Raw genomic sequence first — 18,074 nt, forward strand, 5'->3', positions numbered from 1 at the left:
GTGGGGACTGATGACCTTAGCAGTTAAGTCCCATAACATTTCACACACATTTGAACATTTTTAAGACCACTTACGTTAATAAACCTCAACGTGTGCTCCCCTGGTAGCTCGGAGAATGTCGAGGCGGTATTTCAGTTCCCGCCAGGTGTTTTGTAATATGTGTTCTGTCACAGTACCCACAGCAGCTTGTATCCTAGCCACCAGTTCGTCGACGTCAGCAACTGGTGTGACGAAGACTCTGCCCTTGATATAGCCCCAGAAAAAAAAGTCAAGGGGCGTAATGTCTGGAGAGCGGGGTGGCCAGGGTGTTGGACCGTTCGTTCCAATCCACCGATCCGGAAATGTTTAAATGTTTCATCCATCAAATCATGCAGTATCAAAGCCCAGTGTGTGTGTGTGTGTGGGGGGGGGGGGCTCCATCTTGCTGGGAAATTATCCATGGTTGATATTCTTCTAACTGTGGGGCAATGTTAGCGGTAATGGATTTTTCCGCGAAGAAAAACGGTCCAAAAATTTGTTATGTATGAGGCCGCACCGAACATTCACTTTTTCGCTGTCTCGCTGTAACTGTAAAGTAGCATGTGGAGAATCTGAACCCCATATACGAACATTATGCCTATTTACCATTCCACTGACATGAAAGGTGGATTCATCGGTAAAGCATATGCGATTTAAGTAATCGTTAGCGCCATCAATCCTATTGAGAATCTCAGTTGCAAATTCAGCACGTGTCAGCAAATCATTCGGTTGCAAGGACAGCACGATTTGCACTTTGTAAGCATGCAATCTAAGCCTTTCATGAAGAATCTTCATCACACTGCTTGTGGTATTTGAAGTTCACGTGATGCTTGACAAGTTGATTTAGACGGACTCCGTTGAAAGGATTGCCGAACTCGATCAACAGTTGCATGAGTCACACGAGGCTGCCACTTTAAGGACGATCTTCAACGCTGCCTGTTTCGCTAAACTTTGCATACCATCGCTTAACTGATTTAAAGTCAGGAGGGCTGCGTCCATAAGAAGCCCGAAGTTTACGCTGAACACTGATAGGCGATTTCGTTTCGTGATACCAAAGCACACATCGCGCTTTCTCCTGCTTCGACGCCATTTCGCCAGCAACTAACGTGACCTAACAGACCGTGTTGTGGAGCACTAGCGCCATCTATTGGTCACAACAACTACTAACACTAACCTAAGTAACGGCATCAAATGTAACGTATTTTGTCAAACGGTTATGCTGTTATAAATTTTTGTAATCAGGGCAAGACTTTGTGCTCACCCTGTATATCGAAGTGCTGGATGCCGGTATCTCTCAGCTTGCAAATGTTTGAAGAATGTTGTAGCAAACTTGCTGAAGCTACTGACTGAATAATACTTTTGCTATTGGTTTCATCAGCCTGATCATCAGACGGACACTTTAAATTCATTTTAGCGCAATACTGGCACTGACCGAGCAAAAATCAGTCATCATTCACGGAATCACAGTTACTGTAAATAAGCGCTTTCCCAAACATTTTCTGAAAAATTAATGCAGAGGATATGAAACAGTCCTGGCAGATTAAAGCTATGTGCGAGACCGGAACGCAGTCCCTTTTTTCTTTTCCTTTATTTCATTTCGTTCGTTGTTTTTTGACACCCGTTAAAGTTCATCATTGATCTATTCACTCAGTTTTTTTTATTACAGATGGCAGCTAACCCTCTGACTGAACACGCTGAGCTAAGGCGTCAGTGATCCGGGGACCTACACCTTTCGCCGGCAAGTGCTATATCGACAGAGCTACCCAAGCACGACTCATAAACCGCACTCAAAGCTTCACTTCCCAGCTTTCGTCATAAGCGAGTACGTCCAGAATCACTATGCAGACTGAATCCGATCTCATCCTAGAACGCGACCCAACTCCTAATTGGTCCAGGCCATAAGTTCTTGACATCATCACAGATCTTTGAACACGCTACATTCACCAGTCAACATTACTATGCCACTGTACTGCTTCCTCAAGTGCCTCTTTCCAGTTGTGCATTCAGCTCTGACTTCATTTTTTGTGGGCGAGAAGTGTGGCAGAAACGCTACAGCGGGCTGCTAGATTTATTACCAGTAGGTTTGATTGACACGAAAGAATTACGGATATGCTTTGGGAACTCAAATGCCAACCGCTGGAAGTAAAAAAGCACTCCGTCATCAGGCCACAAGTGGCCCATCGGGACCATCCGACCGCCGTGTCATCCTCAGATGAGGATGCGGATAGGAGGGGCGTGTGGTCAGCACACCGCTCTCCCGGTCGTTACGATGGTTTTCTTTGACCGGAGCCGCTACTATTCGGTCGAGTAGCTCCTCAATTGGCATCACGGCGCTGAGTGCACCCTGAAAAACGGCAACAGCACGTGGCGGTCCGGATGGTCACCCATCCAAGTGCCGGCCACGCCCAACAGCGCGTAACTTCGGTGATCTGACGGGAACCGGTGGATCTACTGCGGCAAGGCCGTTGCCGCTGGAAGTAAGACGACGTTCTTTTTGGGGAACGCTACTGAGAAAATTTAAAGAACCGTCATTTGAAGCTAACTGCAGTCCCATCAATCTGCTGCGACTCGCGGTTCGCCTAACGACCACGAAAATCAGGTAACAGAAATTACGATCAGTACGGAGTCGCATAGATATCCGTTTTTCCACTCGCTCTGTTTGCGAGTAGAACAGGAAAGGGAATCTCTAATAGTGGTACAACGTACCCTCCGCCGCTCGCGGTATGATAGCTTGCAGAGTAGGTACGTAGATGTAGATGTATTTGCCCTTTTCTGCCCATGCCATGTTCCTAATCCATTAGAGATGAAAACATTTCTATACGACTTTCTTGCGTTCACAACGCCAGATTTGCACCTGGTGGCCAAAACTGGAACTAATCATTTTCCAGTGTAAACCGGTTCCGCATTAACGCGTTTGTATATCTAGCATGTTTCGCTGATAAACGATAATTACTGCCCACACAGGGCCTCTGTGAGTACTTGCACTTCAGTTGTAGCCGGCTGCAGTGACCGAGCTACAGTCCGGAACCGCACTGCTGCTACGGTCCCAGGTTCGATTCCTGCCTCGGGCATGCATGTGTGTGATGTCCTTAGGTTAGTTAGGTTTAAGTAGTTCTAAGACTAGGGGACTGATTGTGACGCTACAACGCAGTCCTTACTATGATTTTTTTCGCTTACTTAACACATGAAACTGTTTGTATACGATGTATTGTCTAGTGTAGATATGTATTGTAAATACTATGTTTAAATTATGTAATATTGAACACTGGCAAGTCAGGGCATATTTAGTTAAAATTGAAGTCAGAGAGATTGTTTTGTCGCGCCTCTGGGCGCGGGAGCACGCCAGCGGGTAGTAGTAGCAGTGACGCTGTGCTCGGAGTCGAGTGCTGCTATTCATAGCTGTGTTACATCTAACGGATAGTTTGTGGATATAAGTACGACGGGAAAGTAACGGTCGGCAAATCTGGAAGCATGGCCGGGCAAGTTATTATGAATTAATGGGCATAGTGCTGAAGAAACGAGGACTTAAATGTGAAGCGCACTGTGGGCCCGAGTCGCAACAGTAAAAGCCCGCTGCCACATTGTGTCGCCGCCGTGGTCTTCCGTCGATACACCGACAACGAGGGAAGTAAGATCTACGTAATTTTCGTACGATAAAATTGTAGAAGGCTTGCCAGTGGCTGTGCTTTTCTCTGAAGTTGAACAATTAATAACAAGCACTTTATAATCGAAGTGTTGCAGTTACATTCCGCACGACAATAACGCCGAGTAGGTTCCTTCCGATCCTTACCTAATTGAACCGAGTGTGTAACGCCGTTATCAAGAGAAAATATGTTAATTATTAAATTATTTGCATAGACGATGAAGAGTAAATTTCAGACTGGTTATCGTAGTTAATTGTTGCACTTCATAAGCTTACGCCAACCGTAGTAACTTAATAATAGACTGAAGTAATAAATTTGATTATTAAGATTTACTTCAATGCATATTCAGCTGAAGTTAGTTCAAGGAAACTATAAAGCTTATTCCACATGACAGTCCCCCAGTTAATGAATTATTATCATTCAAAACATAGTTAATCAATTATTGTCAATATATTTCATTATCAGTAGATTAAACTGTGCAAAGTACCTAATTTTAAAGACAGAATGACAGTCTATTATTCAAAATCTGTGTTGTCAGCCTTGCACTTAGCTGACAAATTATGAACAAAATAATTATCAAAATACTTATTGAAAGTTAACCATTAATGTTTAAGTGTAGTTAGATTGTTATGACATTGTTTTATATGACTACTGAGCCTGACACAGCACTTACGTAATAGTTCCCGTTCCACCTGCTACGCTACAAACAGGTAAACTTTACTTTTGACTCAATTATTCACGTACTTAACAGTACTGTCGCTCATCAGTTGAGCTGGCGACCGATTTTTTAATTGCTTTTACAGCTTAATCATTTCTTTCGGCAAAATTTCCACTGGCAAAATTTATTTCCAAATTATTTCCATTATTTCATTTACCGATCGTTATTGAATGAAATTACTCATTCAATGACGATCAAGTTATAACGTCTCCTGTTTCCCGCGGAATAACCATTATTTACTTCGGATTCGGATGCCTTATCCCGACGCGGGTCAAAATTCATAACTCACGGTCATTGTCAACTAGTAATTTCGCAAATCCCGGGAAGCGGGGGGGGGGGGGGTGTTATATGATGACCTCAGATGTTAAGTCCCATAGTGCTTAACGCCATTTGAAACATTTTGTAACCACGCGGTAGCATTAACTAATAAGCGAAGAGAAGTAGATGCAGCTAGCGTGCTTTTGCGATTAATGTCGCTGCAGCCGGCGTTACCTTGTTGATGGGCAGGATGTAGGCCTCGATGTAGCAGCGCTCGGCAGGGTCGATGCTTGGATGCTTGGCCGGCGAGTCGGCGACCAGCAGGAACCAGGGGATGCACCAGAGCAGGCCGACGGCGCCAAAGGAATAGAAGGCGAGCGGCCAGCCGCCGGCCATCTCGCACATGGCACCCGTCAGCGCCATCGACGCGATGACGCCGACGTACATCCCTGCCGGCGAACGCAACCAGTAAGAGGTACTCTGACAGGGCGCCCACACGTAACAGTACAGGCTACTCTACACTGAAACGCCAAAGAAACTGGTATAGACATGCATATCCAAATACAGAGATATGTAAACAGGCAGAACACGGCGCTGCGGTCGGGAACGCCTATACAACACAACAACTTGAAAGGTCTCTGTTGGATTCCTTTCATGTTAATTTTTTAAAACTGTTGTCATTTACGGCATACATTCCACTTCTAAATTTACTGTGGTGTTTCTGACTATCTGGGAGGAGACTGAGCAGTGGAACGTGTTACTTTTACACATAATCAAGAACGATCTGTCACACTACTACACTTTAAAACACAGTTTATATGTCATTCATGTCACACAGTCTCATACGGAACCTACATCCGCTTTCTTTTATATACCGTATAAGATAAGATACTGTCATCCCCCTTCCCTTCTGTCTGATAGGATGTCTACATCTACATTTACATCTATATCTACATTTATACTCCGCAAGCCACCCAACGGTGTGTGGCGGAGGGCACTTTACGTGCCACTGTCATTACCTCCCTTTTCTCTTCCAGTCGCGTATGGTTCGCGGGAAGAACGACTGTCTGAAAGCCTCCGTGCGCGCTCTAATCTCTCTAATTTTACATTCGTGATCTCCTCGGGAGGTATAAGTAGGGGGAAGCAATATATTCGATACCTCATCCAGAAACGAACCCTCTCGAAACCTGGCGAGCAAGCTACACCGCGATGCAGAGCGCCTCTCTTGCAGAGTCTGCCACTTGAGTTTGCTAAACATCTCCGTAACGCTATCACGGTTACCAAATAACCCTGTGACGAAACGCGCCGCTCTTCTTTGGATCTCCTCTATCTCTTCTGTCAACCCGATGTGGTACGGATCCCACACTGATGAGCAATACTCAAGTATAGGTCGAACGAGTGTTTTGTAAGCCACCTCCTTTGTTGATGGACTACATTTTCTAAGTACTCTCCCAATGAATCTCAACCTGGTACCCGCCTTACCAGCAATTAATTTTATATGATCATTCCACTTCAAATCGTTCTGCACGCATACTTCCAGATATTTTACAGAAGTAACTGCTACCAGTGTTTGTTCCGCTATCATGTAATCATACAATAAAGGATTCTTCTTTCTATATATTCGCAATACATTACATTTGTCTATGTTAAGGGTCAGTTGCCACTCCCTGCACCAAGTGCCAATCCGCTGCAGATCTTCCTGCATTTCGCTACAATTTTCTAATGCTGCAACTTCTCTGTATACTACAGCATCATCCGCGAAAAGCCGCATGGAACTTCCGACACTATCTACCAGGTCATTTATATATATTGTGAAAAGTAATGGTCCCATAACACTCCTCTGTGGCACGCCAGGGGTTACTTTAACGTCTGTAGACGTCTCTCCATTGATAACAACATGCTGTGTTCTGTTTGCTAAAAATTCTTCAATCCAGCCACACAGCTGGTCTGATATTCCGTAGGCTCTTACTTTGTTTATCAGGCGATAGTGCGGAACTGTATCGAACGCCTTCCAGAAGTCAAGGAAAATAGCATCTACCTGGGAGCCTGTATCTAATATTTTCTGGGTCTCATGATCAAATAAAGCGAGTTGGGTCTCACACGATCGCTGTTTCCGGAATCCATGTTGATTCCTACAGAGTAGATTCTGGGTTTCCAAAAACTACATGATACTCGAGCAAAAAACATGTTCTAAAATTCTACAACAGATCGATGTCAGAGATATAGGTCTAGTTTTGCGCATTTGCTCGACGACCCTTCCTGAAGACTGGGCCTACCTGTGCTCTTTTCCAATCATTTGGTACCTTCCGCTCCTCTAGAGACTTGGAGTACACGGCTGTTAGAAGGGGGGCAAGTTCTTTCGCATACTCTGTGTAGAATCGAATTGATATTCCGTCAGGTCCAGTGGACTTTCCTCTGTTGAGTGATTCCAGTTGCTGATGAATGAGCAAATGTATTTCTAGTTGCATGCTTGATGGTAGCAGACAAGCCTGTCTGCTAGAGAACAGTAGGACCAATGTCGGAACAGGTAGCTACGCTTTCTAAAAGCAAAGAGGTTTCTGTTCTTAGTATGGTCCTGTCCGTCTCTTGTCATGTTGGTATAGGAAGCTGCCTCTCTGGTCACTTCCGTTTTGTATCTGGAAGCACCCTTGGTAGGGGCCCACGGCAGTCGGTCGGCGGCGAGCGTCTGAAGTGGTAAGATCTCCGGGTAAGCGCGTGTCTGCTACGTCCAGAGGACAATGGATTTCTTAAGTTCAGCCTAACTGAACATATAATCACCTTTATTTCAGGTTTAGATCTAAAATATCTTATGTTATCTTAAATTGCAACGCAGTGTAGTTCGAGTGTGAAGTTCAGAATATCTTCCAGTAGTTGCTTTGTCACTACTTTGTGAGTAAAGTGGAACAACGTGTTGAGGATCCGTAACTCTAAGATCATCAATCTTAAATGCGAGTGTGTGTGAGATTATAACGTCTCGTCTTGACAATATTTTCCAATATAGCAACTTTTCTTTATGTTCAACACACGTGGGGTGTACTTTGTGAGACCAGTACCACGTGCTTATACAATTGTTTGACCCATCAGGTTAATAGTAAGACAATAGTAACCAGTTCGAAGTTTTTCTTTTGTAAATTGCGTTTCGATGTAATTTATTTTAATTATCAAAATTATTGTGGAGTTACGCTCTTTGTGTAAACCAAGTTGACCACGTGTAGCATGTGGTGTAGTCATCAAAGTAGCCCTCAGCTATTCTTTTTGCGAAGATTTCACAGAGAGTTAGTATGAATTTAGTATACCAGTGTGTGGTAATTTCATGACGGACAGGATTGCGCTACGTACGTAACTTCTCTGGGTGAAAATTGAATCGGTTAGTTGTGGTTAATTTCCTCTTGCATATGTTTCAACGTTCTTCGTGTGTTATTTTATGAATGCAGTGTTGTATGCAGTCTTCCAATCTTGGTCCAAATTTGATGTGTTCCGTAAGATTACAAACTCACATTTTCACAATCCTAAATAAGGCACCAGTTTAGTTATGAATCAAGTTTAATATGCTGAAATTTTAACGGAACAATGATCAATGTTAAAATAAAATCCAAATATAAACTGATTTATTTCTTTTTATTTAAATTCTCTTTATATATATATAGATATATATATATATATATATATATAGATATATATATATATATATATATATATATATATATATATATATATATAAACGGTTGTCGTAAGATGACTATTAAAAGATTATAATTAATGTTAGTCTGGTTGGGAATTTGGTAAGCTAGACTGGATACCTGGTGAAACAGTTGCTCATTAATGCAAGCTTAACTTCCCTAGATAGCTCATAGCTTGTAACACGCTTTTATTGTCTTGAATATCAGCACCGCTTTCAGAACAAATTAATGCATCAACATTAAAAACTGTCTGGCACAATTGTTAAATCGATACTGCTGTTACAATGGCAGGTTTTCAAGGTTTAAGTGAGTTTGGACGTGGTGCTATAGTCGGCGCACGGGCGATGGGACACAGCAGCTCCGAGGTAGCGATGAAGTGGGAATTTTTCCGTTCGGACATTTCACGAGGGTACCGTGAATATCAGGAATCCTGTAAAACTTCAAATCTCCGACATCGCTGCGGCCGGAAAAAGATCCTGCAAGAATGGGACCAACGACGACTAAAGAGGATCGTTCCCGCAAATTGCTGCAGATTCCAATGCAGGGCCGTCAGCAAGTGTCAGCGTACGAACCATTCAACGAAACATCATCGATATTGGCTTTCGGAGCCGAAGACGCACTCGTGTACCTTTGATGACTGCACGACACAAAGCTTTATTCCTCGCCTGGGCCCGTCAAGACCGACGTTGGACTGTTTTCGACTGGAAACATGTTGCCTGGTCGAACGAGTCTCGTTTTATATTGTATCGATCGGATGGCAGTGTACGGGTGTGGAGACAACTTATGAGTCCAAGGACCCTGCACGTCAGCAGAGGACTTTTCAAGCTGGTGGAGACTCTGTAATGGTGTGGGGCGTGTACAGCTGGAGTGATATGGGATAGCTGATACGTCTAGATACGACCCCGACTCCGGCAAAACATCAAATCTCCGACATTGCTGCGGCCGGAAAAAGACCCTCCAGGAACGGGATCAACAACTGAAGAGAGTTGTTCAACATGACAGAAGTGCAACCCTTTCGCAAGTTGCTGCAGATTTCAATGCTAGGCCGTCAACAAGTGTCAGCGTGCAAACCATTCAGCGAAACATCACGGATATGAGGTTTTGGAGCCGAAGGTCAACTCGTGTACTCTTGATGACTGCAAGACACAAAGCTTTATGCCTCAACTGGGCCCATCAACACTGAAATTGGACTGTCGATGACAGGAAACATCTTGCCTGGTCGGAAGAGTCTCGTTTCAAATTGTATCAAGCGGATGAACGTTTAAGGGTATGGAGACAACCTCATGAATCCTCATGAATACATGTGAGCAGGACTCAGTTCAAACTGGTAGAGGTTCTGTAACTGTGGGGCGTGAGCAGTTGGAGTAATACGGGACCCCCATGAGACGTCTAGATACGACTCTGACTGGTCAAACACGCGCTAGCATCCTGTCTGATCACCTGCATCCATTCGTGTGCACTGCGCATTCCGACGGACTAGAGCAATTCCAGCAGGACAATGCGACACCCCACACGTCCAGAATTGTTACAGAGTGACTCCAGGAACACTCTTATGAGTTTAAACACTTCCGATGCCCACCAAACTCCTCAGATATGAATATTATTGAGCGTATCTGGGATGCCTTGCAAAGTGCTGTTCAAAAGAGATCACCGATTTATGGACAGCACTGCAGGATTCATGGTGTCAGTTCCCTCCAGTACTACTTCAGACATTAGTCGAGTCCATGCGACGTCGTGTTGCGGCACTTGTACGTCCTCGCGGGATGCTACACAATACCAGGTGTACCAGTTTCTTTGGCTCTTCGGTGTATATTACGAAAGTGCTAGAACGAGCTCACGGGCACAGGAGCTAATGGTCACGTTGTAGGTTGCCTATCTAACAAGAAAAATTTGATTTTCTATATTTTATACAATTATTAACCGAACTCAAAGATTTAAAATGTGTAATGGAACTGAACAATAGCTCATCTTTTGCCACTTACAGTACTTGTCGATATAGTTAAGAAAAGGATTACCCAAAACACTTTATAAATATTCTAAAAAACAAGAAAAACGAAAAAACAATCGACGCACCACGAAGAAATTAATGTAAATCTACAGACAAACACATGATTACAATATCAGAAAAACTGAGGAAGTCAGTAACGTGTTGACCTACCACTGGCCCCTTATACAACCGGTCATTCAGGTTGGTACGCAGTGATGTAAAGTTGTTGGATGGCCTGAGAAATGTAGTGCCAAATTCTGTCAAACTGGTGCATTAGATCGTCAAAATACCGAGCTGGTTGGAAGGCCCTGCCCATAATGCTCAAAACATCCTCAACTGGGGAGACATTTGGCGACGTTGCTTGCCAAGGCAAGGTTTGGCAAGCGGAATGTAAGCCTAGGATGGGTTGCCATGAAGGGCAACAAAATGGGGCGTAGAAAATCGTCGAGGTACCGCCATGCTGTAAGGATGTCGCGAATGACAACGGAAGGGGGCCTGCTGCGAATAGAAATTGCAGTCCATACCATCACTCCTGGTTGTTGAGCCGTATGGTGGGTGGCAGTCATGTTGGCATCCAACCACTGTCCGGAGCGTCTTCCGACAGGTCTTCTTTGGTCGAAGACAATTCTACTCCAGTCAATGACAGTACACACCGAAGACTTCTCTGGAGACGCCCAGGTCAGCGGTATGATACTAATGTGACTGTCGCCCACCATTTCTTTTCGTAGCAGGACCGCTTTGGATGTCATCCGCGGCAACCTTACAGCACAGCGGTACCTCGGCGATTTCCTACGCTCTGGCTTGTTGTCCCTCATGGCAAACCATCTTGGGCTTACATTTCAGCAAGATAATTACCCCTGCACACGGTGAGAGTTTCTGCTGATTATCTTCGTCTTTACCAGAGCCTATCTTGGCAAGCAAGGCCGATGGATCTGTCCCCAGTTGAAAACGTGTGGAGCATTATGGGCGTGGCTTTCCAACAAGCTCCGGATTTTGATGATCTAACGTGACAATGGTACAGATTTTTCCACCAACTCAGGCAGTCAGTGAAAGCTGAATAACTATTGTATAAGAGCCAGAGATGGATCAAAGCGTTATTCATCTGCTCAGTTTGAGAAACTTTTTTTCTCTTGAATAAATCATACAGTTTTCCTGAAATTATAATTATTTCTTTCTCTGTACATGTGCGTCACATCTAACGATTTCCGTCCAATTCGGATAATTCCTTCGTGGTGTGTCGTCTTTTTGTCATGTCTTACATTGTATACTATACAATACAAACATATTCAAAATTTTTATTATGTTACATTTCGTATATTTTAAGTAACATGAGTAATATGGCTTTTATAATTTTTCAAATAAATTAAGTACTTTTCATATACTGAATTTATTTCGAAATTTTTTTGTATAACGTTATTTCTGTTTGAAATTATCAACACTAAAAATTGTTAATTATGAACTTTCACAGTAACTTACCGAAAGATTGTTAATAAGATAGCCATTTGTCATATAAAATATTTTCTTAAATACCTAAACTCTCTTTGATCTTCTTGGTTGTAAGTCGTTGCTGGTAGGAGTGAGACGTAATTTTTGCCGTACACTGCCAAGTATTTCAGTTCTGATTTTATGATTTTTGTTCTTGGAAGCTAATTCAAATGATTCTGTATGATCAAAACTGCGAGTGTAATTTCGCGCTGTGGTATTCTTTTACTTGGATAAACTTAATTTAAAGAGAAGGCATAATTTTTGATTTGTGAAACCGTTGTGACTATTTATAATGAAGAAGTTCCGAGTTTGAAGACAACCTGGAAAGATTAAGAGTTACTGTACGTGAAGTGAAGGCAGTAAATCAGCACATAAATGTATTTTAACCAGGCGATGTTCGTGACTGGATGGTACTACCCAGACGTAACTTATTCTTTCAGCGAGCCACGTTTTTCCTCGAGGGCCGACAGGAAACAGATGAAGAGTTGAATTTTTATTGTGTGACCTTCTTTCTCATTCATTTTGGCTGCACTACACTGGCGTTGTCTCTGCTACAATGGAGTATTTCATTTTAAACAACAGCTAAAGTGATTTTTAAAGTTCATAAATTTAATTGTTTCTTATTTATGGATTCTTCCAGTACTTCTTGGTAGAAAAATTCCATATTCAAGGTTGAATAACAACTACAATGTTTTTGTTCTACTGATTATTGTTTCTTTCAGACTACTTCCAGCTTATTAGGCCGTCATCAGGAAACGACTGACTAGCGTCTGAGAGGAAGACTAGTTCTTACGTAACTAAACATTTAAGAAGAGATTCAATCATTTGCATAGAGTGTTTTCATCAAACTTCTTTCTTACTGTTTACATTATGCATTATACCAAGGTCAAATGTCAACAGGCCAATGCTCGTCCACACGTGGGGTGCGTCTCTCTATGGACAGTATGCGATGTGTTGAGGTTTTCCGGTGGTGTGCAAAAGTCCTAAGTCTGTCCCCGATAGAACACTTGTGGCATCAGTTCCAACGTTAACGTCGTCCCAGCGCCAATATACAGAATGTCAAGGACGAATTACAACAGCTGTGGGCCAGCTGGCCTCAGGAAAGATACAGTGGCTTTATAACGCCGTTCCTAACCGAATCAGTGCATGGATCCATGCCAACAGCGGGTGCAATGTCGTACTGATAAGTGGACTCTCACTGCCAAGTCCTTTGTAATTTTGATTCGATTTTGTAATCACTCAAATGACACCACATACGTTAAACCAGTGAAATGTCATTTCGTTTCCTCTTCCTGTTCGGAATAGTTCACTTCTTTTTCTCAGCCAGTGTATCTAAAATTCGTCGTGCGATTGTGCCCTCATGTTTGTCTGCGTTCCATTGGTTGAAAGCTAGGAAAGCTAGGATTTGAAATTGATAAATTGCAAATAGTATTGAGCTATAGGTATGGGGTGGCGCCAGTTCTAAGTTAAGCAAGCTTACAATTGCACTACCTAGGTAAGGAAAAATGATCCCGAAGATAACGATATTTTATTAGGCGGTTCGCATAGCAGAATATTTGTAACATAGTAATATGTGACGGAGTTGCGCAATCTCACAGAGAAGTGGCAAGAGTTTTATGAAATACTTTTATCAGGAATCCTTTAGAGAAGAGGGAGCGAAGTATCTTGTTGCTTTAGTACCAAAGTGCTCGGGTGATTTCGCGACTGTACTGATGTACAGATTGAATAACGGTGACGTCAACAGACCAAATTTGCTGAAAGAAGTTATTTTATTTAAATCATGATCGAATTTGAGCATATCTTCCTATTCTCAGGTGTTTCACATACATTGTGCACACACTGGTTGCAGTGCGCTGTAGAGTAATCCGCTAATAGGAACGGTTTTGATGTGATACAGTAATATTATTACTACAACAACCATAATAGCGAAAAAACTTGTCAGGTAGACTGCTGGTTTCCCGTATAGGTGGCATATATACGGCATGTGCTGGTATGTCCGGAATCGTTTATAACTTAAATACATTATTCTAGTAAAGACACTGAAGAGCCAAAGAAACTGGTACACCTGCCTAATATCATGTAGGACCCCTGCAAGCACGCGGATATGCCAGAATACGTCGTGGCATGGACTAGACTAATGTCTGGAGTAGCGCTGGAGGGAATTGACACCGTGAATCCTGCAGAGCTGTCCAAACAATCCGTAAGAGTACGAGGCGCTGGAGATCTCTTTTGAACAGCACGTTGCAAGACATCTCATATAAGGCCAATAATGTTCGTATCTGGGGAGTTTGGTGACCAGCGGAAGTCTTTAAGCTGACAAGAGTGTTCCTGCAGCCACTCTGTAGCAATTGTGGACCTGTGGGGTGCCGCATTGTCCTGCTGGAATTGTCAAAGTCCGTCGGAATGTACAATGGACATGAACGGACGCAGGTGATCAGAGAGGATACTTACGTACGTGTCACCTGTCAGAGTCGTATCTAGACATTGTCAGAGTCGTATCTAGACGTATCAGGTGCCCCATATCACTGAAGCTGGACACGCCCCACACCATTACAGACCCTCCACCAGCTTGAAAAGTCCCTTGCTGACATGCAGGGTCCACGGACTCATACGTTGTCTACCAGTACACGTCCATCCGCTCGATACAATTTGAAACGAGACTCGTCCGACAGGCAACAAGTTTCTAGCGATCAACAATCCAATGTTGGTGTTGACGGACCCGGGCGAGGCGTAAATCTTCGTGTAGTGCAGTTATCAAGGGTACACGAATGGGCCTTTGGCTTGGAAATCCCATATCGATGATGTTTCGTTGAATGGTTCCCACGCTGACACTTGATGACAGCCCAGCACTGAAATCTGAAGCAATTTGCGGAAGGGCTGCACTTCTGTCTCGCTGGACGATTCTCTTTAGTCGTTGGTCCCATTCTTGCAGGATCTTTTTCCGGCCACAGCGATGTCGGAGATTTGATGCTTTACCGGATTCCTGATACTCACGATACACTCGTGAAATGACTGTACGGGAAAATCCCCACTTCATCGCTACCTCGGAGATGGGAGTGCCATCGCTCGTGCGCCGACTAGAGCCCCATGCTCGAACTCCCTTAAATCCTGACAACCTGCCACTGTAACAGCAGTATCCGATCTAACAATTGCGCCAGATACCTGTTGTCTTATGCAGGGGTTGCCGACCACAGCGCCATATTCTGCCTATTTATACCGGGTGATCAAAAAGTAAGTATAAATTTGAAAACTTAATACACCACGGAATAATGTAGATAGAGAGGTAAAAATTGACACACATGCTTGGAATGACATGGGGTTTTAATAGAACAAAAAAAAAAAAAGTATTGCTAGACTCGTGAAAGATCTTTTGCGCGCGTCGTTTGGTGATGATCGTGTGCTCAACCGCCACTTTCGTCAAGCTTGGCCTCCCAGGTCCCCAGACCTCAGTCCGTGCGATTATTGGCTTTGGGGTTACCTGAAGTCGCAAGTGCATCGTGATCGACCGACATCTCTAGGGATGCTGAAAGACAACATCCGACGCCAATGCCTCACCATAACTCCGGACATGCTTTACAGTGCTGTTCACAACATTATTCCTCGACTACAGCTATTGTTGAGGAATGATTGTGGACTTATTGAGCATTTCCTGTAAAGAACATCATCTTTGCTTTGTCTGACAATGTTAGGCTAATTATTGCTATTCTGATCAGATGAAGCGCCATCTTTTGGACATTTTTTGAACTTTTGTATTTTTTTGGATCTAATAAAACCCCATGTCATTCCAAGCATGTGTGTCAATTTGTACCTCTCTATCTACATTATTGGGTGATTTATTCAGTTTTCAAATTTATACTGAATTTTTGATCACCCAGTATATCTCTGTATTTGAATACGCATGCTTATACCAGTTTCTTTGGCGCTTCAGTGTACATTATTCTAATTAAACAAGATTTTGCTGTTTGTTTTACATTAAGTTCTTATATTTAATAATGTATAATTATTAATGTCAGTAGACATATTTCAGTATAAGATGTAACAGATCATTTTTAAATCGACCACATGGATACATCAGGACACAACCCAGATAAATGTTTTGCTAATGACATATTTCGCATGACTATTACGACGCCTAATTATTCTTAATCTACTGAAAAAAGTTTTTCTTCCGTTACATATCTAATCGGACAGGTAAGTGTTACGTGTTAGATCAAAGTCCTATTGATATCAGGTCAGTTAGAATCTACAAAGAAAGGAGGCACAAATGGGCTACAGTCCTCTCGGCGGAATCGTCTTTATGCTGACTCTAAGCGTTTTAGCGAAAGAACAGTCGAGATGTATGGATTGCGTCTGCTTCCGACTGCTAGACAAGTGTCGTAACGATTGCGCCACGTCGTTCAGCGACTGCTGTTGTGTCAGGCAGCTGAGCGAGATAGACATCTGATATGCGTGCCAGGTTAATGACCAGTTACGTGGTCCAGCATCCAGCCGAAGTGTTTTCAGGCGCTTGGCCACAGGTTCGAATCCTGCCTCGGGCATGGATGTGTGTGATGTCCTTAGGTTAGTTAGGTTTAATTAGTTCTAAGTTCTAGGCGACTGATGACCTGAGAAGCTAAGTCGCATAGTGCTCAGAGCCATTTGAACCATTTTTTCAGGCGCTTACGAAACCCATTTAGGTCTCGAACGTCATTTCCTCCTCAGATACACGTTGCACAATCAACTGAAGGCGTAAATATACCAAACATTGATTTCTTGGTTGTTGAGTAGCAACAGACATAGTGTGTAGAAGGATTTCGTCACTTCAATTTGATGTTCCTGGCAAAAGAGAATATTACAGTGTACTGAGAGAGGGTACTACCTGGGTACAACTATTTTACGATGCTACACTAAAAAGCCGAAGAAACTGGTTTAGGCATGCGTATTTAAATATAGAGGTATGGAAACAGGCAGAATTCGGCGCTGGGGTCGGCTACGCCTATATAAGACAACAAGTGTATGACGTATCGGTTACTACTGTTACAGTGGTGGGTTAATAAGATTTAAATGATAATCAAAATATCCACGGGTATGCTGCCGGTCTATAGTGTCCAACGGGCACAATATTTCGGCGATCAAACATGTCGCCATCATCAGGTGAACTGACGGACTGAGCTCCTGTGAACGTGCCGGCACGGAGATCCGTACGCTATGGCTGCTCAGAGGGAACTGGGTTCGGTCGCGGCGGCGGCCGATTTAAATACCCTCCGCCCGCGGCGCGCTCCCTCCGCCGTCCGCGCCCAGCGCCACGGTCGCGCGGTGGAACAGATTGCGACGGCGTCTGAGATGACGTCGGTGTGATGGCTCTGTCCGCCGTGGTCGTCACAACTATACGTCTGCTCGATTTACTCTTAATTAACCCGATCGCTGGTTCCCAAGCCTTGCTAAGATTATAGCCACAGTCACGGTTTATGAGGTCGTCATTGGTGCGAATTTCGATGGCCTCTCTAACAACGCTGTCCCAGTATCTCGACGTCTGTACCAGAATCCTCGTGCGGTCATACTCCATGGCGTGATTTTCCGATAAACAATGTTCAGCGACCGCCGACTTGCTCGGATACATCAGTCGAGTGTGCCTCTGGTGTTCACGGCATCGATCCTCGACGGTACGCATCGTCTGACCAATATACGACTTGCCACATTGACACGGAATCTGGTACACGCCGGCCTTCCTCAAACCGAGGTCATCTTTGGCGCTCCCCACCAGTGCACGAGTTTTATTTGGAGGACAAAACACAGTTCCGACCCGGTGTTTCTTCAGAATGCGGGCGATTTTCCCCGAGAGTGCGCCTGTGTATGGAATAAATGCAGTGCCTACCTCCTCCCTCGTGACTTCATCCATCTCAACAGGTTGTGATGCAGTGGTTGGGCGGAGAGCACGTTGAATCTGCCACTCTGAGTACCCATTTTTTCGAAATACAGTTCTCAGATGTTCCAATTCCTGGGGTAGACTCTCTGTGTCAGAGATAGTGCGCGCTCTATGTACTAGAGTTTTAAGTACCCCATTCCTCTGTGAAGGGTGGTGGCAGCTGTCTGCATGCAGATACAGATCAGTGTGCGTAGCCTTCCGATACACCCCATGACCTAGGGTGCCGTCAGCCCTTCACTTGACCAAGACGTCAAGGAAAGGTAATTTACCCTCCGTTTCAGTCTCCATAGTGAATTTGATGTTGGGGTGTATGGAGTTTAGATGTGTAAGGGAGTCAAGGAGTTTATCCATACCATGTGGCCAGATGACGAACGTGTCG

At 43.8% G+C, this 18,074-nt stretch overlaps 1 protein-coding gene and 1 pseudogene across 1 annotated transcript in view; both read right to left on the bottom strand.

Annotated features, from left to right (window-relative positions):
• LOC124801285 (sialin-like) overlaps positions 1 to 18,074 on the bottom strand; it is a 157,134-nt gene that overhangs the window by 38,367 nt on the left and 100,693 nt on the right. Inside the window, exon 5 of the mRNA XM_047263061.1 lies at positions 4,873 to 5,087. Within this exon, the coding sequence (XP_047119017.1) occupies positions 4,873 to 5,087 (215 nt within the window). The remainder of the gene's footprint in view (positions 1 to 4,872; positions 5,088 to 18,074) is intronic.
• Positions 2,371 to 2,488, bottom strand: LOC124717341 (annotated as a pseudogene).

Source organism: Schistocerca piceifrons, chromosome 1 (genome assembly GCF_021461385.2).
Source record: "Schistocerca piceifrons isolate TAMUIC-IGC-003096 chromosome 1, iqSchPice1.1, whole genome shotgun sequence".
Lineage (NCBI taxonomy): Eukaryota > Metazoa > Arthropoda > Insecta > Orthoptera > Acrididae > Schistocerca > Schistocerca piceifrons.